This window comes from Bicyclus anynana, chromosome 21, assembly GCF_947172395.1.
Source record: "Bicyclus anynana chromosome 21, ilBicAnyn1.1, whole genome shotgun sequence".
NCBI lineage: Eukaryota > Metazoa > Arthropoda > Insecta > Lepidoptera > Nymphalidae > Bicyclus > Bicyclus anynana.
The window spans coordinates 12784331-12811700 of record NC_069103.1 but is presented as its reverse complement, the minus strand read 5'-3'; the positions used below and the strand labels follow the sequence as shown (position 1 = coordinate 12811700).

Here is a 27370-nt window from a genome sequence, read left to right as displayed (position 1 = left end):
TCACGTTTCTGCAGCACCCACGACTATAACTGATCGTGTATTGGTCGCTGCGTGCATGACGGCTCGACGTATGAAACGTCTTCGCTGCCGTTTGGTCGAATAATTGACCGTCAATGGCTGACTTAAGGATGATTACAACATTTTTTTGTGGGTTAATTTTCACTAACTATTCAAGGCTAAACCTGACCCAAATAAAGTGCAAGTTGTTACTTGTACTTGATTTGGTTGATAAATTGATGTCCGTCAGTAGTGAAAATAAAAATGCCATTTAATTTTATTGTTATTTATTAATTAAACAGAAATATTTACAATTACGCTAAAAACTTAAATAGGTAGAGTAAATTCTATTTTAAATTTATAGTCTTTTGATGTTTTAAAATTAAGCCAAATTAACAGAAAAGAGTTGAGATTTATGAAACAATTTGAGCTTGGTCTCTAGTACTAATTTTGCGTTATAAATTATTGCATCTATAATCCAATCCAGATTAGCGTAGTGGGTATTAAATTAACGTTCTTTCATGAACTTTAGCAAAGTTTTATATTGTTGATGAGTGTCTTCAACAGCGAGTACTGTAGGCTAACTATGCACACAATGATTTAACAAGCTAATTTTGTTTTTGTTTTTCTTGACAAGAAGTAGCAGAAATGTAGCTCTCTTCAGATGGGACGAAAGAAAGCGATATGTAGACAAATTATCTTGCATGCCCCGCCGCTGCGTCGTTACGTCACCGCTGATACCTAAAATTTTGTATTGCGCAGTTCGACGTTCGACGATAAACAAAACTGGATATGATTAACATCCTAACTCGGGTTCGTATGCAGCGACCTTAATCTAATTCTTGTCCAATTTCCGTACGACGCCGGGCGGCGGTGACGTCAGCACTTTCCTCGAAAGCCGCACCTGCCCGGACACGGGGTCGCGCCCGAAGTACTTCACCTGGATCTCTGACCCCACGCTTAACCCCAGGACTGAGGGGTGCATTATCTGGAAAAAAAAATATTTGAGATTTTTCAATTGTTAACGCAGTATTTTATTTTATTTTGTCCCGTCAATAATAACCAGTAAAAAATTTAATATAAATGAAAAAATATCTACGTAAAATTTTTGCCGCTGAAACACAACACATTAGCAAGTGACGTCATTCATAGAGATAACAGCGTAATTGGCGTTTGCAGTGATGTGATATATATCATGTCACCGCAAGCGCCAATCACCAACCGATGCCTTGTAGCGAATGACGTCACTGTTTATGATTGGCGTTTGCGGTGACGTGATAAAAATACAATTTTGTTTTATAAAAATATTACAATTACGAGATTATTTTCACAAATAAAAATGTGATTAGAGATTCTAGGCATCTAAACTGCCTATATGCAAAAAATCTTCTTATTTTCGTACAGCAGGCGAGTAGCTTATTACGGGACACCCTGTATATACATACCTTTCTGTGGTCTAGCTGCGTGTTGTGCACTAGAGCGGGTGACATTCCAGAGTACAGGGTCACTAGAACACCTATCTCTTTCACCTCCACCACCTGTAGTAAGGTAATTAACTATATGAAAGAAATAATCTAAGAATGTAGAAATACAATATTTTTTTATATACAATCTAAATATACTCAAAGGCATAATTATCCGCCCACTTTAATATGCGCGTCATATTAAAGTGGACAGATAATTGTGCCTCTGAGTACTGAGTTGGAGAGGAATGGGAATATTGGTCATATTAAAAAAAAAAAGATATGGCGAATATTCCTTTTAAAAACTAAAAAAACTGAATTTTTTTTCACTAAAGTGTTTTTCAGATAGAATGGGTATGGTGACAGTTGTCTTATGTCATTCATAATACGTACTATTATCGTGAATCCCGGCAAACTTTCAAGAGTGAAACAAAATGTCACCGTACCCATGCTATCTGAAAAACACTATAAAGAACATTCCTTAAGTCCACAACAACGCACTGTTTGTCACACGTTTTTCTGTACACTTTAACACTAATCATTAGCAACCCATTTTCGGTTCACTGTTGAGCACGAGTCTCCTCTCAGAAAGAGAGGGGTCAAGCTAATAGTCCACCACGCTGGCCCAGTGCGGATTGGCAGACTTTTCACAGGTAGAGAATTACCGTGTAATTTGCTATTACACGGTAAATGACTACATGAATGATAAATAAAACAAAAAATAAAATCGGTCTCCCTATCACTCACTCGACAAAAGGCAACGCCCAAACTGGGTATCCATAACTTGCATTATGCAATAAAATGTAACTTGTATAATGGATACCACTGCGCCACGGAGGTCGTTAAAACGTATGCAGCAAGTTTTAACCTTACATATTTTGGATAGACTGGCAACACTGAAAACATACATACGTCATACCTTAGCAGTATAAATGGCTCCGAACTCCAGCTCGGGCGTGCGCTCAGCGGCGAGGGATTCGGCGATGCGCGCGCGCGCCTCGTCCATGGCGGCCTGAGATGGGGCGAACACGCTGTAGCGCGTCTCGTCTATTGGACTTATCTGGAACATGGCATATCATTATCAGTACAGGGCCCGACCTTCCTCTTTAAAAGAGAGGGCATATAGAACATAGACCTATTACGTTGCTTTAATGCTTGTTTTAATATGTACCAAATTTATTATTAACAATATGAATTTCGTGTAGTAAATGGAATTAGGGTCCGAAATATATTGACATCATTTAATTAAAGTTAGATTTAATAAAAAACTTAATTGTGTATTTAATAAATTTTTCCAAACGTCAAAAACGACGGAACAAATTAGACGACACATCCGATCTGTGACGAAATAAATGTGTTTAAACAATATTTAAACACATTTTTAAAGAAATATAAATTTATAAATGTTTACCTGAACCCCAGTCTCTAAGTAAAGCCTCTTAAGGTTGCAGCCCCCGATGCCGAGCAGCTTGGCGCGCTTGTGAGCTTCCACCTCCATTTCCTCCATCACCGGCATGTTCTCCTTACGGCCTTGTCTGAACGGATGAATAATATAATATATGAAATAGTAGTCTGAGACGTCGCTCGATCTCGTGTTGGCTCGTGCCGACAAAAGGTGGCGCGACTTATTTCCGTAAAGAGTAGGGAGTTAGAGAGGGGTAGTGATCCGGCGGTAACGACTGGCGATATAAGGCGCTCACCTTACGGTCTAGCTCATTCTTGTCGTGGCGTTCGATCCTTCCACACCTTTTGTTGGATAATCCTTCATGGGTGATTTCAGGATAGGCGGGGAGAGTGACTTGAGTGGCAAAAGGGGAGTGTTAGTTAACTGTCAAGGACGTCCTTAACCCTACACACAACGTTCACAAGTGCGTGACTCCACTCAAGGTCATTCTCAAGGTTTTCTTATTTTCGTAAGAGTTTCCTAAAAATAATTATAGTCAATTTATTCAATTTCATGGCCCTCGAATCAGCTTGCTTTTCCCATGCTTCTATTGAAGGTTCAGACTTACCGTGGTTTATCAATACACTGGTTCATAATATCGATGATCTTGCTCTTAGCGTCGCAGGCCTTTTGTACGGACTCCATCACAATCTTGAGCGGCAGGCCCGGCAGCTTCACATCAGCCTGTAGAGCTGTTATGCCTTTCTTTGTCCCGGCCACTTTGAAGTCCATGTCACCCATGTAATCTTCTATGCCCTAATTATACATCATCATTATCAAAGTCAGGACTTATAGGAATATGAATATAGAGCTTAAACCCACCATACTGCTCCAATGTGTAGGAGAGGTAATGTTGGACTATTTAACGACTATCAGATGTTAATAATAATGAGGTGTCTGTAAAGTTATAGTATAAGATCCGTATTAGAAACGACCTTCACCCATCTGTTTAATGAATAGATAGATAGATAGATATACTTCATTTTAACACCACAAAGACAAAGACAAAAACAAGTGAAATAAAAACAAATTAGGAAGAGATCAGCATACAAAAGGCGGCCTTATCGCTAAGTAGCGATTTCTTCCAGGCAACCTTCGGTTTAGGAAAACTTAAGGACATCAGCAATCAATCAATGGATGTAAAGTGTTTTTATCAAATTTAGTATGATATAAACATGTTGCGAGTAGGTTGCTTTAAAAACACCTGGCCAAACAATCATTAATGATAGCTAATGATGGTTAATAATAGTTTGGTCAAGTAATTTTGTGGCAACCTACTCATAACATGTTTTTTAACATATTGAATTTGAAAACACAAAACACTCCAATAAACAGATGGGTGAAGGTCGTTTCTAATATGGATTTTCTATTAACTCGAGGCACAGGGGCTCTGTGCACAAACATTGCATTGAACATTTTTTGTAAGAAAGAAATCCGAATTTCGTGATCCGGAAGCACATAGACAAACCACTAGATTAGCTGTTCTAGTCACTAATGTTGAACCTATTAAAATGAAAATCAAATCAACTGAGAAATGTCATCTATCTACTGTATGATATCCACGAATGGGATCAGTAGGCCCCGGATGACATTTGTTACATAGAATCTCAATTTCATATATGTCAACTAACATAATTGTGAATATGTCAAAGTTAGTGAATTGGTCTGCATACCGGAAAAGCCCTAATCATTATCATCATCAGTCTATTTTAACAGCCCACTATTTAGCTAATTTGGTCAGATACACCCGTCGGCGTTACTTCACATGCCAGTGGAGTGGCATTACGGGCCCGTCATGCCACTCCACTGGCATGTGAAGTAGCGAGGAACAGGCTAGTGACGGCCAGTAACATAAGTACAACTATGTGGACTCATTAACAAATCGGTCAGTATCCTGTAGTCGGCGATGTGGCCGGAGTCGTCAGTGCGCGACACTAGGCCGATGGCCACGCCTGCCGCCGGCGCACTGACGGCCAGTAACATAAGTACAACTATGTGGACTCACTAACAAATCGGTCAGTATCCTGTAGTCGGCGATGTGGCCGGAGTCGTCAGTGCGCGACACTAGGCCGATGGGCACGCCTGCCGCCGGCGCACTGACGGCCAGTAACATAAGTACAACTATGTGGACTCACTAACAAATCGGTCAGTATCCTGTAGTCGGCGATGTGGCCGGAGTCGTCAGTGCGCGACACTAGGCCGATGGCCACGCCTGCCGCCGGCGCACTGACGGCCAGTAACATAAGTACAACTATGTGGACTCACTAACAAATCGGTCAGTATCCTGTAGTCGGCGATGTGGCCGGAGTCGTCAGTGCGCGACACTAGGCCGATGGCCACGCCTGCCGCCGGCGCACTGGCGGCCAGTAACATAAGTACAACTATGTGGACTCACTAACAAATCGGTCAGTATCCTGTAGTCGGCGATGTGGCCGGAGTCGTCAGTGCGCGACACTAGGCCGATGGCCACGCCTGCCGCCGGCGCACTGGCGGCCAGTAACATAAGTACAACTATGTGGACTCACTAACAAATCGGTCAGTATCCTGTAGTCGGCGATGTGGCCGGAGTCGTCAGTGCGCGACACTAGGCCGATGGCCACGCCTGCCGCCGGCGCACTGACGGCCACGCCAGCGTCCAACAGTGCTAATGATCCACCACATACTGATGCCATGGAACTTGATCCTGTAACAAAAAAGAGGTCAAATATTTCATTTTGTGTTTTAAACTGTACTGTACTGAGTTACACATGAAAAACATTTACAATTTGTCTCAAAGAAGAATATAACTCCAGAGTTATATTCTTTACAGTTAGAGAAATACTCCCGAGCACCCTGTATAGGCTATAAATTGTTCCTTACCATTGCTCTCGAGGACCTCAGCAGTGAGCCTAGTGGTGCACTGTTCTTCTTTTCTTCCTGGGCCTTATCCGCACTTGGCCACTAAGGTTTGGCCGTTGTACGTAGTGGTGCACTGTTGTTGGGGCACAATCGGCAAGAGGCCCCGCTCTGCCAGCGCGCCGTGCCCCGCCTCCCTTCTGCCCGGTGGACCACTCCGCCCCACTTCACCCGTCATATACAAATTAAAATTATCTTACCATTGCTCTCGAGGACTTCAGCAGTGAGCCTAGTGGTGCACTGTTGTTGGGGCACAATCGGCAAGAGGCCCCGCTCAGCCAGCGCGCCGTGCCCCGCCTCTCTCCTGCCCGGTGGACCACTCCGCCCCACTTCACCCGTCGCGTACGACGGGAACTCGTAGTGGAGGAAGAAGTTCTTCTCTTTTATACCGCTGTAAGATTAAACAATATAATATATCAGACTGTGTGTGGAAATGAAAGGAAGTTGAAAAAATTAAGGAAACCTTAGCAACATTGTTAAATTATTTAGTGTGATACAGAGGGAAGAGTGTGATATAGAAACCGAAACTGTTCAATAAAGTTTATTATTAAAGTGACAGGGACTGAGGAATTTTGGATCAAAAGATGTGCTCACGACGCGTTGTGGTCACAGTAAAACATCCACATGGCGAAATTAGTGTTCTGGCTCTAATGAAAACGCGCAGGACGCTTTGTGGCAATCACAGAAAGATCAAATAGCGAAATACGTGTCGTGGCTGAAATGCTATTTGCTCACAACGCGTTGCGGCAATGAAGAAAAGCCATGACGTGTTCTGAGTATTCATTGTTTTATCCATACCAACCATTGGACCGACCTAACTAGACCATGTAGGAATCCTAGATCTTCTCTAAAGTTTCGAGTACCAGCAATAACTGGCTAGAACTGTACCTACATGAGCATTACACGTGTTGGATAGTCTTGGTGAACCAATAACATCAAGATGATGAGAACGCAGCTGGATGCATACTAAAGCTCATGCACAAGAATGAGGTGTTTGCAAGCCCTTATAAGGGGCCTATTTAGCAATGGATATCCATCAAATGATAATGATGTAGGTATAAAGGACGATTAGTTTATTTTTCACCAACATACATTCCAAGACCTTCAGACTTAACTACAGTTTTTTTATGATATTTCGCATACATTGTCAGTTTAAATGTGCAGATTTCAGTTATGCCTACACACAATTTGACAGCACAGTTCAACAGTAGTTAAAACTGAAGGTCTGTAGTCCGCATAGACTTTGACTTTGACTTTAATTTATTTCATTTATCTCTTTAGCTCAATCTCACCTTGTAATCATAGTGAGCGTGTCCATTTTGAGTGCGCTGTCGGGCGAATCAAAGGCGACCGTACACAGAACCTGCGTCTGTCCGCGTTGGAACACAGCGCTGCCGTGCAGTGGTTCATAGAGACCCACCTGGTTGTTATAAACATTATGACTTTAATAAAAAAACATAATTCATCTTTATTTGTCATTTTTATAAATACAAAATATAATGCAAAACACTGGATATTTTTTCATTTTTTTATTATCTACAGCTTCTTCAAGAAAAGTTTTAGTAAGCTTTGTTTTTTTTTTAAATTAACCACAATGTACTGGGCATCAGTAAAATGCGAAGAGCAGGCGATACGATAGAAGAACATGAAAGTACATGTTATACCAAAAATGAGAACCAGGTGGTCAAAACGGAGTAGGTTTCCTAATAAAACAGACTTTGAATAAACACCTACGAGCTGGAGGAGGCCTATGCCGAAAGGCACACTGTGTTAAGAGATATTCTTTAAATTAAAACATAATGTAATAGATGTAAACAAATGTAATTTCTTATCACAGAATAAAGGGCTTATTATTAAATGCACTATTAAAAAAAATCTATCTAGTCTTTTGAGTGCTCAAGCATCTGGTGTTCAGGGCTCCAGAGTGAGGAACCTCCTCACAATACACATCATCTCAAGGCTCATTGCCTTCTGTATCTGATCCTTCATCCAACAGTTTCAAGGTATTGGTCAAATACGTAATTATAACATTTTTTCATGTACAAGTAAAAAATTTTATACCTCACAACTTATTTTCCTCAAGTCATCCAGCCCTCTCCCATCACATCTGACTTCGGTTTCAAAGATCATATCCCTGAATATCTTCTTGAGGTTGGTGTTAAAGCAGTCTTGTAGTACAGTGACATCTACTTCAGTCTCTCGCAACTGGTTCAGCACGGTTTGTCTCACTTCTGATATTGCATTGTCACGTGATATTTTGTCGTGGTTTGGGTCACTGTAGAAGAGAAAATAAATTTAAATAAAATTATCATCTGCCTATTTTTAATATTCCACTATACAATTTATACCTTCTCTTTTTTCCCATAGACGTTTTAAACAACAATAGGATCTAGCCTTTTTTTTTAATAGGCTGATAAATTGAAAGTTAATGACATTTTTAATCAAGTTAAATTACACACTTCTACAACTAGTGAAGTATCTTTGTTTTTTTTTTGTTATTGATTTGTCTCATAGATTTTATTTACCTTAGAATTTCTCTAATCTTCATAGAAGATAATGTTTTCACAGAATCCAGTACACTTTGGTCCAGAGGTACCTGAATTTCATATTCTCTTTTTGTTTTACCATGAGATTTCTGCAAAGTTTGTATACTCTTTACTATGTGTTGAGCTTCTTTAGTACCTGGAAATAGATTTCATTGAAGAATTAATAAGAATTTAGCTTGTTAAAGAAATAATTATTTTCTATTCTGGTCATACTGAACTAAATTGTATGAACTGTAGATTTCATTTGTTATTAATTTGATAAGTAAAATTCACAAAAATCTATTTAGCAACTCTTTTGATCCAATATTCTATAATTGATAGAAAATATAAAGGAATAGTATAAAACTTATTTAGTAATTAAATAAAAAAAAAACATTTTTAATTTATACATTCATTATTGGGGCTAATTGATACAGCCTGATATAAATTGTAATAAATTGCAGTCACACCTTCAAAATGTACCCAATCAAATAAAAAAATGGTCGTTCAATTTTGCATGTATATACCTACTTGTATATGTATAGAGATTTAACAAAAAATACATATGTGTAACTTATCCCCCTATATATTTTTTGTAAAAGTTTCCAGTAAAAGTATGAGCTGTATTTTATAAATTTACAGTTCCCTCAGATAGGTTTGTAAAAATAACTCTTAGATGATTTAGAAGAATTTAAAAGAACTACACTTAAAATTTGGAACTCATTAAAAATGTGACAATTAATCAACATTACTTTAAAGATTTATTAATTACTGTATAATTCATTATTGATGGGCATGTGTTAATTAATTTAATGTTCATATAGTAGTTTCAAAAAATACAAGAAAAATTCAATTTGACTTACATTCATACCTAATTTGATGGCTTTGAGTAGGTCCTGTTGGAGGATGATATTTGCATGTCCCTCCAGCATCACAACCAGGTTGCTGGTGGTGGCTGCAACCACCAGGTTGAGGCTCGAGTTTTCTAGATCCCGTCGCGTGGGATTTATTATAATTTCATTGTCTATTTGGCCTATTCTGTGAGGAAATTATGTTTATGTAAATGTTTAATTAATTTAGTTTTAGTAGAAGTAAAGCTTCTTGTAATAGAGCTTGTCTGGGGGAGCCTTACCACCATGCTTATTTCATAATAAAAATAATCAATAATAAGGCTGTGTGTCAAGGAATGTTATCAATTTAAAGTACAAAGTGGCTATTTTCACACATAAAATTATGCCAGCTTATGGCTATTCCTCAGGGTTTCTCTCAACCTTTAAACAACTCCTGTATAAGAGAATTTTTGTATATATTGTTATAAACAAAAGTTTTACCTAACTGCCCCAATGGGTCCATTCCAAGGTACATCAGATAAGGCCAAAGCTGCACTCGCTGCATTAATAGCAACAGTTTCAGGAAGATTAGTGCCGTCCACTGCAAGCATGTTACACACTATCTGTGTGTCAAAATTATAGTTCTGTGGGAAGAGTGGCCGGAGTGATCGATCTATTAGTCGTGAAGTTAGGATTTCTCGATCAGTTGGACCTGAAACAGAATGTAAGATTCAAAATGATCGTTTAGGTGGAGGCAATTGGTCACTTTTACCTAAACAGAGTAAGGTTCAGAATGATCCAGTTTAATTGTGGTGGGGAGAACTGGTCCTTTTTGTTTTCTTAAAATTATTTGCTATACCTTTTGCAATACTGTCTTCCTTCAATTAGTTATGAACTTTAATAGAAGTGGATACCAATGGTCAATACCTCTTGATGTTGCTGTGAAACTATTGATGGCTTGTTCCAGTGCTGTTTTTGTTGTGAAAAATATGATAGTATAAGTCCTATATTGATTTGCTGGCATGTCAAAAAATACTGACCGAATTGAGAACCTCCTCCTTTTTGAAGTTGGTTAAAAAGGTACAAAAATAACTAGTAAATGATGTCCCATTTGAAGATCCATTGATCATCTATACTCAGATCTAGTTGTAGTCAATCCAGAATGGTCTACATCATCACATTTATTATATTTGGCAGCAACAATAAGCATATCAATATCAATAGCACACACAACTCTTCTAAAGATGTTATGCTCACATAAACATTGTTATAATACTACTATTCATACACAATGCAATATTTATAAAATACATTTTAGATAGTTTGTGGACTGCAACATTAAGTAGGTAACAGGAAGCCTCTGGATGCATGCAAGACTGTGGTGTTTGAATGTCTACAAGAGGTCAATGTCCTGTAGTGGATATGAATCAGCTGAAAATTATAATAATACCTAGTTCCTTCCTCAAGAAATTAGTAGGTATTCGACCAGCAGCAGCCGCCTTCTGCCGGTAGTCCACCAGCAGTGGTAGGAAGTTGCTGGCACTCTGCTTGGCTTTGGACACCACTGTGGACAACACACTGGTGTTCCCCAGGGTTGCCACACATGCTCCATCTGCAAACCTTGCATACCTTCCTGTTGACAGCTTTAATGGTATTCTGCAAGTAACATGAAAGATATAAATAAATAATAATAATAATTGGCCTTTTTCAGATCAAACTTATTCTAATAGGAATATTTAAAAACAAATTTAATATTTGAAACTTATTAAAACATACATAATTCTCATTAACTTATTCTAGTATTTGTAATTTGTTTAATATTTGATGATCTGGTTGCAAATCTGCAAAGGCCTTCTCCAACCTTTCCATTCTGATCAGTAGTGTGCCACACCCTCTCACTGCTACTTCAAATAGTAATAATAAATGACTAATAATTTCATTATATTTATTTAGTACTAGCGGGTGTCCGCTACTTCCTCCGCGTGAAACTCAATGTAAACTTTCAATTACCCCTACCTTTGCGCCTACCCTACCCTACCCCTACTAATTTTAATGGTTTTTTTTAAATTCTAAAAAAAAAAACACAACAATTAATCAGAAAATGGCTAACTATTAGTTACAAATCACTGTCATCATGTTCATTGGCCTATTTTATGCCCCATAACAAGACTAGGCGAGGTCTATGTGAGTTGCAAAATTTGGTGTTGTTACAGATCCATGCCTGATTGAATGGGTTAAGCCATCATCCTTGTAATTGTCATTAACAACTGATGGTGGTTGTTAAAGAATTCCCCATTACTTATCACTCTAAGCTTGCCAACCCACACTGAATCAGCATGGTGGGTCTTAGCTCCACATCTCTTCTACTATATGGCTTGGCCCTGTATTGGGTGATAAAATTAGGCTCATATTGATGAAGTACTAAACAACTTTACGAAAATGTTTTTTTTTATGCTATCAAAAGCATTAATGCAGTAAATAAGTTGGAGCGCGCTTACCTAGAAGATGCCTATTCACTCTTGCTTTGAAGGTGTTTAAATTTTATGTGTCAGGAAACACAAACGCCTAATGTGCTGAATCTACATAACATAACCTCATAATTAATAATTTACTCACCCGTTAGAAAAAGGCACTTCAATTTCACCAACGTTGGTTTGTGATGACAGAAATTTACACTGATATCGACTCCGAGGCCTCAGTTTTGATAAAACAGCTTTATTTTTGGTTAACATTGCGGTTTTTCAGTGGATTATGTCAACAAGGACGCAAGCTTGTTTCGATGTAATTTTTATCAAAACACTATAGAGTAAAATGATAAATTGTTGCGGAATATATCGAAAACTTCATCTAATTAATAATATGCTACAGCAGCGGTCCTAAAAACCAATTTATTATTGTATATTTCCCACAGATTTTCGTCATAAAAATATCAAAAGTCAACACTCAAAACTGAAATTCAAATTCAATTCAAAGTTCAAACGTCAAATTCCTATCACTGTCAGTGTCAGTGATAAAATATTCTGTTCAGAAACCAACATCTTTCAAAGAAATTCAGTAAATAAGAAAAAAATTTAATATTTGACGAAATCACATTTGATTCACAATATTATGCTTACGGTTTAATAGCTATTATTTGACTATAACTGTACATTAGGCACGTAGCTGTAATAATAATTTTGAAATAGACAAGCTATAGAGTTTCAGTACGAAAACAGCTGATAAGAATTGTCAATTTGTCAAATGTCATTGTCATATCTAAAATGTTTGGTGTTTGTTGTTTTCAAATTTAAAATTACATTAAATTTTTTATTACGTTGAAACTTAGTGATTGTTAGATAAGGATATGTAAATACCTTCATTAATCTTAAAAGTGTAAATCTAATTTTTAGTTTTTATAAAACCCACTTAGTTAATCATGAAAAAAGTACAAGGAAACGACTCGTTCCAAAGAATTAACTATCTATATCAAGTAAGTGTAACCCGTGCACTATCAAACAAATCCATACAAACACAGTACAAACATTATTCGAGCCAGGTGTCAAGATAATCCGCACGTGCTGTATTCTAACATGTATTAAATTAAAAAATCAATTCATAAACATATCAATCCAAAAAAATATCCCAGACCCCGATTGCAATGCTGTCTACCTTATCCTAATACAAATTTAAAATGTGTAGAATGTTGAGGCTCACTGCTCTCTAAAGCCTTATCCCCAAAAGGAGAAAGCAAGTAATCTCTTCTTCTTCTTTCCTAGGCCTTTTCCGCACTTGGCCACTAGGGTTGATCGTTGTACGTAGGTCTTTTTGGTGCTGGTCCCCTCAGGAGTCACTCCAGCCAACCTATCTCTCTCCAGAAGCTTAGCAGGCCGCCCAGGCAATTTCTTGTTATAAAAGCAAATGTTATAATGTTTAACTTCATAAAATGGTGGACTCTGTCTAAGGATATTTGCAGATGAAACAGGGCATGTGATGTAAAGTACATTTTTCTATAAAAAACAGATTTATTCATTAAGTATTTGTCATGTGACTTAATTTGAGATTTTTTTAGAGTACAGTTAATGTCCTGGTTAAAGTTTGCCTCACCATCTAGATGTTTTTGGAATACTTTTTCAGATATACATATTAATAAATATTTCTCTTTTACAGATAAGCAAGCACATGGCTGGGATCAATCCAGTTTTATCTGCCTATTATGGAAATCTCATAGTTAATGTTGCAAAGAAAAATGTATTAAAAATGTAAGAATGACACTAATAATACTAGATAATCTGATTTCACTTTTTTTTTTAATTTATTTTGCCAATCAAGCGCTTAGCTGCAATTACGCCTGATAGTAAGTGTTGATGCAGCCTATGGTGGAACGTCTTTGACTACAAGATGTCTATTCACTCTTGACTTTACCTAACATTTAAAATCATTGTAATGTATGATATCTGCAAAATTGTGATCATTGTCAGCTGATTTTTAATGACCCCACTACAAGGCCAGGTGTCATAAAGTAATAAAGTTAGACCTTAGACCCACTACTATTATTTGAATGTGAACTGGTGGATTAAGTTAATGATAGACTCTGCAAAAATCTCTGTCAGATAAATAAGACGGAGTTTAAAGGCAGAATTATATTTGTCTGATGTGTTGTGTTGTGACGCGTCAAAAAAGAATCAGTATCATACATTTTATATGGCAACATTTATACTTATGTGTTGTGACATATTGTGATGTCTGCTGTGTGGCATACAAAATGTATGACACCGATTCTGTTCTGATGTGTCAGACTAATATAATTCTGCCTTAATACTCTAACTCCTGAATGAACTGAACATTTTAGAAAGATAAACTTTATATTAATAAATAGCTTGACCCAGGATTAAAACTCAGAACCTCAGGACTTAAAGCTGCATCAGCTTATCTCTGGGCTAATGAATTATTTAACCAGAATGCTGTTTAAAGAACTTTTCAAATTACTAAATACTAGCGGATGTCTTGGAGTTCAGTAGTAAAGAGTAACAAACATCCAAATAAACATACATACAAACTTTCACATTTATAATATTAGTAGGAGCAGAATAGTATTCATAAACAAGTATTGACCTTGAAATCTTAAATATTTTTTTTGTTCTTATATGAGGGCACATAAATTATGTGGTCTGTATTTTATTCTACTATCTTTTTCAGTCATCCAGACATAAAACGACAAATTTGCAAAAAGTGTCGTACAATGCTTGTAGATAAGACATCAGGGAAAATGAAGATGAGAAATAGAAATAAATCTAAACACATTGAATGGACTTGTAACACCTGTGGTGTTAAGCGGAATTTCCCTGCAAATAAGGGCAAAGATCATAGAGTATGGTTGGAAAGGCCGGAAGCTGTTGAAGAAGTTATAAATTAAATAAAAAAATGGTAATGTATGGAGGTGTTTAATTTTTATGAGTCAAGAAATAGCTTAATATTATTTAAGTTAATTTAGAGGTGATGTAATAAACTAAACAATAATCAAGGACTTACATTTTCTTTTAATTTATCTTGTTATGTAGGCAGACGCCCGCAGCTTTGAATGTGGATTAACCTAAAATTGTTTTATTAAATTTGAATGGATTATTATATCATGAATCAACGACATCATATTGTACCTATACTATTTACGTCGTTGTCTTGAATGGATTGTGCAGCACTTTCAATAAAAACTTCCAGGAGGCTTGACTTTGCGAGACATCCAATAAGTATCGTCATAATAGTTCAATTCATTTACACTAACATAACAAATGATGTACTTACTTTCGTAGCTTGCTGGCAAAAAAAAAAAATTAAATTCCTTTTATCCTATGAATTGTATTTGGGAATTTATCCAATTGTAAAGACCAGCAGAATAAAAACGTTGATATATGAAACTTAAGTCCATCGCGCTGTTCAAATTTCGGTTGGCTTAACACAATATGCAGCAAATGTGAAATATGCAAATGACCATTAGGTTTAACTCGATATTTGCTCGCCGGCGCGTCACCCAGTGATTCGATAGCCAACCGCGATGGCAGGTGAGTGTTATGCATGGATTATGCATGAGATAGCTGCTATAAATCAAATTCACAGCTTCAAAACCGTTTATAAAACTCATGCACCCATGTAGGTACATATAACCAAATATTGTTTAGATATACCCATATCAATATTTAACATTTTTGACGGGACGTTTTATAATTCGATGGAGTCGGCGGGACACTTGAAAAAAGATGAAGTCATGTCCACAAGGAACCCTCATAGTTTCGCTAGTGTTGCCAACTAAGCACTTTCGGTGCTAGATATAGCACTATTACTACATTTAGCACCTAGCACTTAAATTGCACGTATTTTGTTTTTTTTTTTGATCAATTGAGCACTATTTAAGATGTCATTTAGCACCCACTTATGAGCTGACTATTGCCACAGGCCACTAGAAATCTGTGACTAAACATGAGTCATCATCATCGTTAACAGCCTATATCATCTTGTACCGACTCGTAAATCTATGGCCTATACCTATTCGGCTGTTGAGTGAGTCTCTTCACATAATGAGATTTAGTCTCTCAGAATGAGAATTAGGCCTTAGTCCGCTACGCTGGCCCAATGCGGATTGGCAGACTTCACACACGTAGAGAATTAAGAAAATTTATAGGTGTGCACGTTTCCTCTCGAGGTATTTTCTACACCGTTTGAGACACGTGATATTTAATTTCTTAAAATGCACACTACTGAAAAGTTGGAGGTGCATGCCGCGGACCGGATTCGAACCTACTCCCTCCGAATCGAAGGTAGAGGTCATATCCACTGGGCTATATACTCGTACCGAGGCTCTGAAACTACTGAAACGATTTGAAAAATTCTTTCACCGTTAGAAATTAGAATCCTACATAATCCGTCATGCATAACATAACCCTACATTATGTCATATCCCCTAATTTACTACCTATATAATAACTATAATATTATATAGTTATTCCTAAGGATAAGTTAACGTATAGAAAACAGCTAGTAAAATAATATATTTATTTTATGCTATACAAAATCCCTCAATATGTGGCAGTGCTGTCATCTGCAGTGACTCGGCCGACGCCATAGTTGGGAGCTGATAAAACTGTTTGCATTATGCATGAGCCAGCCCCTGTAAATCAAACAAACCGCGCACTTTAAATAAAATAGAATTCGTATTTGATATTTCATCTTTATGGAATGAAAATTGGGACATGCAATAGACATGTATTGTGTTTGAGTTTTCAAATTAGTTTCTCTTTATACTGTATGTAATTACTAGCTGACCCGGCAAACGTTGTTTTGCCATAAAAAATAAATGTCGGCCTATTCTCAGACCTATCAAATATGACATACCAAATATCACAAATATTTATGAAAATCGGTTCAGCCGTTTCGGGGGAGTTTTGTTACAAACACCGCTAGATGTCGGCCGTTCTCAGACCTACCAAATACGACATACCACAAATTTTCATGAAAATCGGTCCAGCCGTTTTGGGGGAGTCTTGTAACAAACACCGCTATACGAGTATTTTATATATTAGATTTCTCTTCCCGTAAGAATACGGGAATAGAATTTTTCAAATCGGTTCGGTAGTTTCAGAGCCTAGGTATTCAATCATCAAACTCAAATTCTTGCAAACAAACAAATATTTCAACTCTAGGTACCTATTATATTACCAAAAATTACCTAGTAGGTATAGATTATTCAATATTTCGGAGTCTATTTAATGCAAACAATCAAATCATTCCTCTATGTAATATAAGTAGGTACCTATAGATTCACATATTATCAAGCAAGCTTTTCATCTAATTTCAATTTTCCTACAAACACAAGTCTCAGTCACACAGCAGGCGAAACGAGTTATACTCGGAGTATCTTAGCGTGATCAAATCAGAAAGGAGGACATCCACAGAAGAACCAAAGCCACCGAAATAGCTCAACGACTCGTGAAGCTGAAGATGGGCGGGGCACATAGTTAGAAAGCGGACGTTGGGGTCCCAAGGTGCTGGAGTGGCGACCCAGGTGGACGATATCCAGCGAGTTGGAGGGATTCGTTGGAGGCTCAGGATCGTGATGTTTGGAAGTCCCTACAAAAGGCCTTTGTCCTGTAGTGGACATTCATCGGCTGATATGATGATGATGACCTCACGAGTACGTACATGGAAAAACATTCATATATATATATATATATATATATATATATATAGCTATAGAGGGTTAGGGTTGTAAAAGTCTATAAAATAAACCTACACAATTGCAATAAAATAAAAATTCGCGTGGCGAGGAAAATGAAATAGCCACATGTTTCGTAATTTTATAGGCGGCACTATAAAACATTTTTATGTCGTTCACATTCGTTTCCTAGTTCACTTTTACCGCTGTGTACCACCATGTAGACCCAAAATGAGAGCTGCTTTATATTTTATCGTAATATACACATGTATTATACATACAACATCTAATTTGAACGTGGGAGGTGATGAAAAATCTACAATAAACAGACAAGAAAGAGAACGACATCTAAATAAAATTAATAATGTAAAGGAAGATTTTAGATTGTATAAAAAAAGAATGGAAGATCTAAAAGATGCAAAAGCCGCGAAAAGAAAAGCTGAAGTGTTGAAAAGATTAAAGAGTTATGAAAAAAAACTTAGTAATGCTGGCGATTTGGAAAAAGTAATAAAAAATCCTGATTTAGAAAAACAAATATACCAGAGAGATCCTGTTTTAAACTACATGAAAAGAAGAGACTTTCGAAGAATAGCGGAGTCTTCCGATTTTGAAACTAGTGAAACTTCTAGTTCAAGTATGGAAGTAACGAATTGGAAGGATGAGTGGAAGCAGCTCTGGCTTCAGAAGAAGTTAGAAGCGATCAATACTTCTATGCCGAAAGGAGATATGGTTAATATGGTTGCAGCGAGTGAGATTTCTTTTTAATTAACTACCTACGATTCTACAGTAATATTATAAATAGATTTTTATTTTTGTATGTAACGTATAAACTCAAAAATACTCGTAATGTTAATAATAACTCCGTATTCCCACGGCATCAGGACTAGGATTAATAACACAACAAACTAATTATAAGATGTTTCTTGGCGCTAATCTCTGGGTCGATTTTCGTGCGGTCTCAATCGCAAGAGCCTGGAGTCTGGAGTAATATATTATAAGTTTATCAAGATGTACCTATTGTAAAGAAAAAGTTATTCGAAATAACATAAAATTAAAAATTTTGTAAACCCCCGAAGGTCATGTAATTATTAATTACACTCTCGATCAAATCATCAATATTCTCTTTCAGTGCGCTTTCATTTGAGACCCCATATTTGCAGACATTCGGTTATTCTTCCCCAATTTCACCCCCCACAAATTTTAAACGGCTCAACAGATTTTCGTCAAACATGTTTAAGACACTCGCATATAAGACCCCTTTAATAAAAAAAATTGAAATCGTTTCATCCGCTCGGGAGCTATGTTGCCACAGATAGACTGACAGACTGACAGACAGACATACAGACACACAGACAGACAGATACGTCAAACTTATACTCGTAACACTTCTCTTTTTGGGTGGGGGTTAAAAATAGACATTACTGCGAACACAGTCGTGCTTTAGTTAACAATACGTGTAGTATTTACACACAAGATACAATCAATATTTATTTTCCTATTTAAGGACCATGGGGAGTTCCGTGTGGGGATCCAAATCAGCATGACGCACCATGGGGGACATGCATGCTGCCTATGGAATGCGAGGCGGAGTACAGGATCTATCGTGGAGATTATTTCTGTGGTCGGACCAAGTTCATCTGTTGTGCCCTACAATTCACAAATTACGATTTGTACGAAGGATTTGATAACTCGTTCGCCGATTCCAGTTTAGCTACAGATTCCGAAGAAAAGAAAAACAGAGACAGAGGATCTAAAGAAAAGAAGCGGCGGAAGAGCGCAAGGGACAGAAAACGTAGATTTCGAGACAGGTTGAAGCGTAAACGGAGAATCAAGAGAACGATTAGAAAGATAATGAGAGAAATACGAAAGATATTAAACAAATCGTTCCGAAACGGCACTGCAGCTAGAAAGAAGAAGACGAAACAACTCAAAAGGTTTATAAAGCAAATGAAACAACGCTACATAAAAGAAAGAAGGATTGTCAAGGATATCCATGAAACGGAGCTGATAAAAATCGATGCAGCATTACAGAAGAGATTGAATGAAATACGAGGCATGAACCAAGAGTACGTGAATAATCAAACCTTTAGAGATATCATCGTAAATGGATCAATAAGTAGACAGAATGTGAAAATGTTGATGAAGGCGTACCCGGATTTAGCTGATGTCATTAATACGAGGCGCACAGGGAAAGAGAAACCTCCAAAGGATTATTTGGAATACGATATTGAGTATGGATATCTTTATTACTGAGCAATAAAACCCTTGCCCATTTTATGTTTCAACTTTTAGTCAATAAAATATATAATACGACTATATGACTGTTGGAAATCCTGGAATATTTCTATATCCGTTTGATTGTTTCTTCCCAATATTTTTTTTAGTTAGGAAAAATAACTAATAATTTTTTTGGCGAAATTTTTTTTTTATTTTATTTTATTAAAATGACTAGCGGACGCCCGCGACTTCGTCCGTGTGGAAATCAATGTAAACTTTAAAGCCATATTTCACCACTTTAGAGGTTGAATTAAAAAAAAAATTGAATTACATTGTATTTCGTATTTTTTGCATGAATTATGAACAAATTTTTAAAACTACCTAACTAAAAATCAAGGTCTTTCCATACAAACTTTCACACCTTATTTCACCCCCTTCTCATTTTATTTTCGCAATAAAAAGTATTCTATAACGTTCTCCATATTATGGTCTTAAAACGTGCCAAGTTTCATTTGAATTCATTCAGTAGTTTCAGCGTGATGCCCGAACAACAAAAAACACGGACAAACAGACAGACAGACAAAAAATCGAAAAAACATTTTTTAGCTTCAGTATCGGTTATATAATGTCCGCCAAGAAAAATTTTCAAAATATCAAAATTAGAATGTATAAAATGTACACTAATTCGTATTATAAGTAAAGATTCTAGATGGCGCTGTCGTCCGTTGTGCCACGCTAACGTTTGTTGGTACAAATGGTATAAGTAAAATCTCAAATTGCGAAATGCGAATAAATGTATAGAATTCGACCAGTTTTATTAAAAGTATAGATATAGATATTTTGAAATCACAGACAGACATTTTAGTTTTATATAAATGCATTGAATAGCGTCTGCTGATATTGTATGCGGTGATGTTTACGATACACTCGTATATCTACACGTCGGTAGGCTGGCAACACCGCGCTGCACCGTTGGAGTGTTGCCAGCGACCGCTTCTACTGCTGGGAACTTGAGCGGTTAATCATGTGGGTAGGTACACATTTTTGGCTAGCGACTACAGATCTTGACATGTACATAGACGCCACAAGTTCAAGAAACTTTAGTATGGATGCGGGTTGTTTCATCTGCTTTACTGGTGTTGTAGTAACAAATATATATACTCAGAGGCACAATTATCCGCCCACTTTGATATGACTCGAGTATATTAAAGTGGGCGGATAATTGTGCCTCTGAGTATATTATTAGGGTGAAAATTGAATGTTCTTATTTTAAACTATATGTACTCTGCGGTTTCACTTACAACATGGGTATTTCAAGTCAAGGGTGGGCACATATAGGCAAAGTTTAGGCAAGCGCGTTCCACTAATGGTTATAAAATCGGTTACTATCAAGCATGATTGCCAAGCGCTGGTCTAGATAGTAACCTTAAATGTATATAAATAAAATAAAAAGAGTCCAAGTTAGTCCTTTAACAAAATCAGCTTTCTGATAATGATACTCCCGTCTAAATCGTTTTAGCCGTTACAAATATATAGACAATGCTATAAGAAAAAAGAGGTAGATAGGTTGTACGCGGATCTCTAGTGGCACGTTAAAAGTATGTTAATTAGCAAACCTGAGTCATTGCGCCGTTGACAACGCCGCTGAAATAATTTCCGTGTTTTTTTATTATTCTTTACAAGTTAGTCCTTGACTACAATCTCACCTGATGGTAAGTGATGATGCAATCTAAGATGGAAGCGGGCTAACTTGTTAGGAGGAGGATGAAAATCCACACTCCATTCAGTTTTTACACGGCATCGTAACGGAACGCTAAATCGCTTGGCGGTACGTCTTTGCCGGTAGGGTGGTAACTAGCCACGGCCAAAGCCTCCCACTAGCCAGAACTGGACCAATTAAGAAAATCTCAATCGGCCCAGCCGGGGATCGAACCCAGGACCTCCGTCTTGTAAATCTACCGCACATCATTGCGCCACGGAGGCCGTCGTGTGTCAGTTTTAAACATCGAAAATGGTTTATGTAACCTATCTACCTCTTTTTCTTCTAACACCATTGTAGTCATTAGCAGGGCCGGACCGTCCATACGGCGAACGGAGCAGTCGCTCCAGGCGTGAAATCCTAGGGGGCGCCGAAATGATTTCTTTTCGAATCGAAATCGAACGGTCGAATTGAGAAACCTCCTCCTTTTTTTGAAGTCGGTTAAAAATTTATGACATTCCGATATACGTTAGGCTACGAACTTTTCAAACGTCCCTAGTATATGATGTTAGAAGCAAAAAGGAAAGGCGCCATAATTGGATCTCGCTCCATTCTAAAATTCACCTCGGTCCGGCGCTGGTCATTAGTGTACACATACGAGTGCATGAGGCGTGTACTGTTCTTATTACTCCATGTAAATATAACCCGTCCTCCAGAAATAGACTAACTAATAGTACCTACCTATTTAACTACCTTACACCTAGTCCAAAGAATTCAGAAAAGTTAAAGAGATACGAGTAGAATTTATAGAATCACCAGCTGTTAATCGGTCCAGCCGGTACGGAGGTTGTTACCAAACTCCTCCATAACGGCTGGACGATTTTTATGAAAATATTTTAGGATATCGGATAGGTCAAGAATCTGTTAACATCTATTATATCGGCTGGAAAATACATACAATTAAATTTTCAGCCATTTACCATTAACCTCTATTTTTTAATAGCAATAAGGTAAAACAACGTTTGCTGGGTCAACTAGTCGATACGAATATTAAGAGGTAAGGTTTGTGGTGTTGTAATCTCTGGATCTACTGAACCGATTTTGAAAATTCTTTTACCCCAAGAAAGCTACGTTAGTTGTGAGTGTCATAGGCTAATTTTATCCCCATATTCTTACGTGAACGAGAACTACGCGGGTGAAACCGCAGTGCATTAGCTAGTACCTACATAAATCTTTAACTTAACGTAAAAATGGATGTTTAAAGTTCAACTAAGTAAAACGTTTCAGGCAGAACTTAAAACTTGTTTCGCTCAAGTTATAAAACTTAAAGAGGGTTCATTAATAAATTAGTAATTCTCATCGATCGTAGATCGTTAGATGGGCCTCAAAGCGTAGCGGAATTGTCATTGGTTTTGCAAATTGAGTACGTCATCACTCGTAACACGTCATGTCTCTTTATTCATGTTGTGGCTTGTGTTCTTACACTTCCAAAATGAACACGTAGGCATACTTAAGAAATTAAAATTAGAAAAAACAGTAAATATTTTTTTAAGTCCACGTCCACTCACAGCATGCGCTTGTTACGTACGTATGTGCGTGCACGTCTTTTGGTTATGACATTAAATTGTGCGTTCTTTAAGAGGGTCCATCTAACGATTTATATCGATGGTAATTCTCTTTGAACTTCACTTTCGTGCACTAAAATAATTCGTGTAGCTCATTAGACAAATGCGGTTGATACACTATCTGTACATAAGTAAATCACGCGGAATTGCCTTCGCGATACGATCAGTTGTTTACAGTTCAATACTCTACCTCACATGTTATATTACACAGGCTTTTGGGCGCATGCCAGGTTTTAACTTAGAATGCAACTGTACCTATTCATTTCGTGTCTGTATTTCTGAAAAAGCATCAAGTATTTTATTGGGAAAATTAATTCAATAAACTTTCTGGCAGATAAATTCTGTGTGACATTTAATGAATGTACAATATTTGTGTGTGTTGTGTTTTTTTTTGATAAATTGAAAAGCATAATAGCGGGATTTTGCTTGGAAAATGCTTTATGTATACCATCGTGCTTCGAAGAGCTCGTTAGGCCATTGGCGTTGACATCAGCTGGCCAATTCACTATTTTAGTCTTTAGCAAATAAATTGAGAAATGTCATCTAGGTACTGTATGATATCCACCAGTATATACTGGTTGATATTTGTTATATAGAATCTCAATCCTACTAATATTTTAACAGCGAAAGTCTGTATGGATGTTTGTTACTGTTTAACTCCGCAACTATTGAACCGATTTGGCTGAAATTTGGAATGGAAATAGATTTACTCTGGATTAACATATAGGCTTTCATACCGGATTTGTGAAAAATAAATTTCACGGAAACTATAGGCGAATTGAAATTAATGATCACACACATTCTAATAAAGTATCTATTATCCCTCTTTTTTTTTAAATAATCAAGAGATGTTCCCATTCCCCTCCAATGTTAGGAGTGGGTACGACAAATGACAATAGTCTCCAGCGTGCGGAGACTATTGTCATTTGTCGTACCAATTTGTTGAATTTATTGAACCCATGACCTCTTGTCTTGGTAATCAGTTGAAGTTACCGTAGTGCATTATTAGAAGGCTTAAAGTCACTCAGCGGGCGACGCAGCGAGCTATGCTTAGGGTTTCTCTGCGTGATCGAATCAGAAATGAGGAGATCCGCAGACGAACCAAAGTCACTTACATAGCTCAGCGAGTCGCGAAGCTGAAGTGGCAATGAGTAGGCCACATAGTTCGAAGAGCCGATGGACGTTGGGGTCCCAAGGTGTTGGTGCGACCCCACACCGAAAAGCGCAGTATTATTCGACCCCCCTTTAGGTGGACCGAAGATATCAAGGGGGTTGCAGGGAGCCGCTGGATGCTGGCGGCTCGAGACCGTTTTGTTTGGAAGTCCATCGGCTGATAATGATGATGACGAATGATGACCGTAGTGCAATGGGGATGATGACTAGGTTTGAATATATTGATTTTTATGATACTTTCGGTTAAATAAGGTCAATGTTAACTAATTTATACATAAAAAGCAAAGATTGTCTGGATATTTGCAAAATAAATGAGATTATTTTTCAAAATGTATTAAAAATCTTTTATCGTAATTAGATGAAAATTCATACAGTTTTAGTTTCCTTGTATTAAATGTGACATTTTTTAATATATGAACTATAAACATAAACGCACAAATAACAAAGATATTAGTAATTTTGTTTGAACACACATACAAATCTAACGATCATTACGTCATTAGTTCGTGCCATTTTGTATGGGGCGTTTTACAGGGATCCGCGGCAGCGCCGCATATCTGATCCTTCAAATCCCTGTAGCTCCGAAAGTAATGATCGCAAATATCCTGTTAATTTTACAAAATTGCTTTACTACTAGCATACTCTTAATTTATATACAATTTAAACTATCATCATCCCTATTGAGGCGTACAAAAGGCTTTTTTTTAAAGCGAATTTTAGTAAAATAAGTAAACTCTTATAACTCAAGGCATTTCATTTGGAGACAAACGCGAAGTAGTACGGAAACAATTATTCCCAGCACTCGATACTTGAGCCTGAGCCAAGAAGCTGCCGAGCGATTTACAAGCTCGCATTTCACCTTTAGCCCGAGTTACGGTGCGGCTCGACTTCAGAATTGTTGCGTTTTATGCTAGCTTTTCCACATTTTACTTAAAAACGTGACTGAGTTGCTATAAGTGCATATTTGCGACTTGCTCGATCAATTGTAGTAGAAAGATTGCATCAATTTTTCAAGGGGTTATTAGGTAGGTATAATCCGTTTTTTTTATTCTTTACAAGTTAGCCCTTGACTACAATTTCACCTGATGGTAAGTGATGATGCAATCTAAGAGGGAAGCATGCTAAGTTCTTAGGGTGAGGATGAAAATTCACACCAATTTCGGTTTTTACACGACATCGTACAGGAACGCTAAATCGCTTGGCTAACTAACCGTGGCAAGTCTGCCAAATCTCAATCGGCCCAGCCGGGGATCATATACCCAGGACCTCCGTCTTGTAAATCCACCGCGCATACCACTGCGCCACGGAGTCCATTCTGTCTTTCGGTGGATAAGGTAACCTGAGTTTTTGGTGCTAAGCCTGAAGTGCCTGTAATTTCACCGGCTACCATTCATTTGGTACCAAACACGTGATAATTTTAGAGGTTAGAGTCTGAGGTTTAATTTCCGTCAATTTTGACAAAATTTATATACCCTATGTTACCAGGGCTATTATTACGAATCTTTTGACACCTTATGCAAAATCAGTTGTCCCTGTAGCCAAGTGGCACGACGATTCTCTTTCTACGATTGCAAACGCTTCGAAAACTAGAAAAATATATGGAAATGACAGATCTTGATCACGTGACCTTTCGATAGCAAATGTCATTCCCATACATTTTTATAGTTTTCGAAGCGTTTGCGATCGTAGAAAGAGAATCGACGTGCCGCTTGACTACAGGGACAGTTTAGTTTAGGCGCTACGGTAACTTACACGCATACATACAACATACATATACATACATACATACGTCGTATCAACCCATATTCGGCTCACTGCTGAGCTGGAGTCTCCTCTTAGAATAAGAGGGGTTAGGCCAATAGTCCACCACGCTGGCCCAATGCGGATTGGCAGACTTCACACACAGAGAATTAGGAAAATTCTCTAGTATGCAGGTTTCCTCACGATGTTTTCCTTTACCGTTTGAGACACGTGATATTTAATGTCTTAAAATGCACACAACTGAAAAGTTGGAGCTGCATGCAGTGGACCGGATTCGAACCCACACCCTCCAGAATCAGCGGCAGAGGTCTGGGCTATAACTAGGATATCACATACATACAGAGTTCCTGCCAAATTCATTACCCTTCCTTTTAGCTTCACCGTAGTCAGGTAACAAGAAACACATAAGTCCGCGCAAGTTTTAATCCAAGAACCTACGAATCGTGAAGTTATTCCACCTTTGAAACAGTTGAGCTCTGAAAACTTCGATTTCAGATATGAAATAACAGTAATTCTACTTGGCGGCAGAAGTATTAAATAACCTGTCGAGTTCTGAGACAAATAATATTCTACTCAATACTCAATTCTCTGCGTGTGTGAAGTCTGCCAATGCGCATTAGGCCAGCTTGGTGGACTATTGACCTAACCCCTCTCATTCTGAGAGGAGATTTGAGCTCAGTAGTGAGCCGAGTATGGGTTGATAATGATGATGATGATGGTCCTAAGGTATAGTTACGCCATTGCTCTGTTTATTCATTACCTAAACAATTAATACTTTTTGTTCTGAGAACCTACGAATCGTCAAGTCATTCCACCTGAAACAGTTGAGCTCTGAAAACTTCTATTTCAGATATGAGACTTTGCAAATGAGATTTGTAGTCGCCCGAGCGTAGTGCACGGAAATGGCCAATATCTTCGGCCGTTTCTGGAACGAATTTGTGTGAGTATCGACTGTCTTATGTTTACGAGACTGACCTCGGTAGTCGGCTTGTATGTAGGCTACTCTAATAACTTTAGTAGCAGAGGTCCACGACTAAAGTTCCGTTTTTCATGAACGTCAGAAAAGATTTTTCAGATTTTTCCGGTATAGTAGGTAGTCTATTATGTATGTTATATTTGTCTTCAATCAAAATTTTAGAGAATTCGGTTCAGTAGGTATTTACGGCGTGAAATACACATAGTAAACTTTCGCCTTAATAATATTCATATGATCCTGCTGAATTGGGGTCGGCCTGTTAAATAAGTAGGTATAACTAGGTATTGGGGTTTTCTTTATTCTAAAACACCTCTTTTGCCTCGGAGAGCACCTACTTAAGTCCAATGCAGCCAAATATAAATCATCATCATCATCATCATCATCACCATCATCATCATCATCATCATCATCATGTCAGCCGATGGACGTCTACTGCAGGACATAGGCCTTTTGTAGGGACTTCCAAACATCACGATACCGAGCCACCTGCATTCAGCGAATCCCAGCGAATCGCTTGATGTCGTCAGTCCACCTGGTGGGGGGTCGATCAACACTGCGCTTTGTAGTGCGGGGTCGCCTTTCC

At 37.7% G+C, this 27370-nt stretch overlaps 3 protein-coding genes across 3 annotated transcripts; 2 read left to right on the top strand and 1 right to left on the bottom strand.

Moving 5' to 3' along the window:
* Nucleotides 1-267: 267 nt before the first annotated feature.
* Nucleotides 268-12102, bottom strand: LOC112054364 (polyribonucleotide nucleotidyltransferase 1, mitochondrial). Its single transcript, XM_024094138.2, has 14 exons — nt 11771-12102; nt 10605-10810; nt 9656-9866; nt 9196-9362; nt 8325-8481; nt 7861-8074; nt 7092-7219; nt 6000-6190; nt 5430-5587; nt 3473-3660; nt 2872-2995; nt 2380-2520; nt 1443-1535; nt 268-985 (listed from the first exon to the last, which is right to left on the bottom strand). Exons 1-14 carry the CDS (start codon nt 11884-11886, stop codon nt 833-835), a joined length of 2247 nt encoding a protein of 748 aa, XP_023949906.2. The 5' UTR covers nt 11887-12102; the 3' UTR covers nt 268-832.
* A 314-nt stretch (nt 12103-12416) lies between these two features.
* LOC112054914 (uncharacterized) lies at nt 12417-14657 on the top strand. Its single transcript, XM_052888034.1, has 3 exons — nt 12417-12623; nt 13301-13392; nt 14330-14657. The coding sequence occupies exons 1-3, from the start codon at nt 12570-12572 to the stop codon at nt 14544-14546; spliced, it is 363 nt and encodes a 120-aa protein (XP_052743994.1). The 5' UTR covers nt 12417-12569; the 3' UTR covers nt 14547-14657.
* Nucleotides 14658-16610: 1953 nt separating this feature from the next.
* On the top strand, nt 16611-19668 carry LOC112054903 (uncharacterized). The gene has a single exon (XM_052888033.1). It carries the CDS (start codon nt 18900-18902, stop codon nt 19587-19589), a length of 690 nt encoding a protein of 229 aa, XP_052743993.1. The 5' UTR covers nt 16611-18899; the 3' UTR covers nt 19590-19668.
* Nucleotides 19669-27370: the final 7702 nt, after the last annotated feature.

Excerpts from the sequence above, each read along its gene's own strand:
- LOC112054903 (XM_052888033.1), top strand. The coding sequence starts at position 18,900 with ATGCTGCCTATGGAATGCGAGGCGGAGTACAGGATCTATCGTGGAGAT.
- LOC112054914 (XM_052888034.1), top strand. The coding sequence starts at position 12,570 with ATGAAAAAAGTACAAGGAAACGACTCGTTCCAAAGAATTAACTATCTA. Across the intron at positions 12,624-13,300 it reads GAATTAACTATCTATATCAA|ATAAGCAAGCACATGGCTGG; the intron begins GTAAGTGTAACC and ends TCTCTTTTACAG. Across the intron at positions 13,393-14,329 it reads AAGAAAAATGTATTAAAAAT|TCATCCAGACATAAAACGAC; the intron begins GTAAGAATGACA and ends TATCTTTTTCAG.
- LOC112054364 (XM_024094138.2), bottom strand. The coding sequence starts at position 11,886 with ATGTTAACCAAAAATAAAGCTGTTTTATCAAAACTGAGGCCTCGGAGT. Across the intron at positions 8,482-9,195 it reads ACTCAAAGCCATCAAATTAG|GTACTAAAGAAGCTCAACAC; the intron begins GTATGAATGTAA and ends ATCTATTTCCAG. Across the intron at positions 986-1,442 it reads CGCAGCTAGACCACAGAAAG|ATAATGCACCCCTCAGTCCT; the intron begins GTATGTATATAC and ends TTTTTTTTCCAG.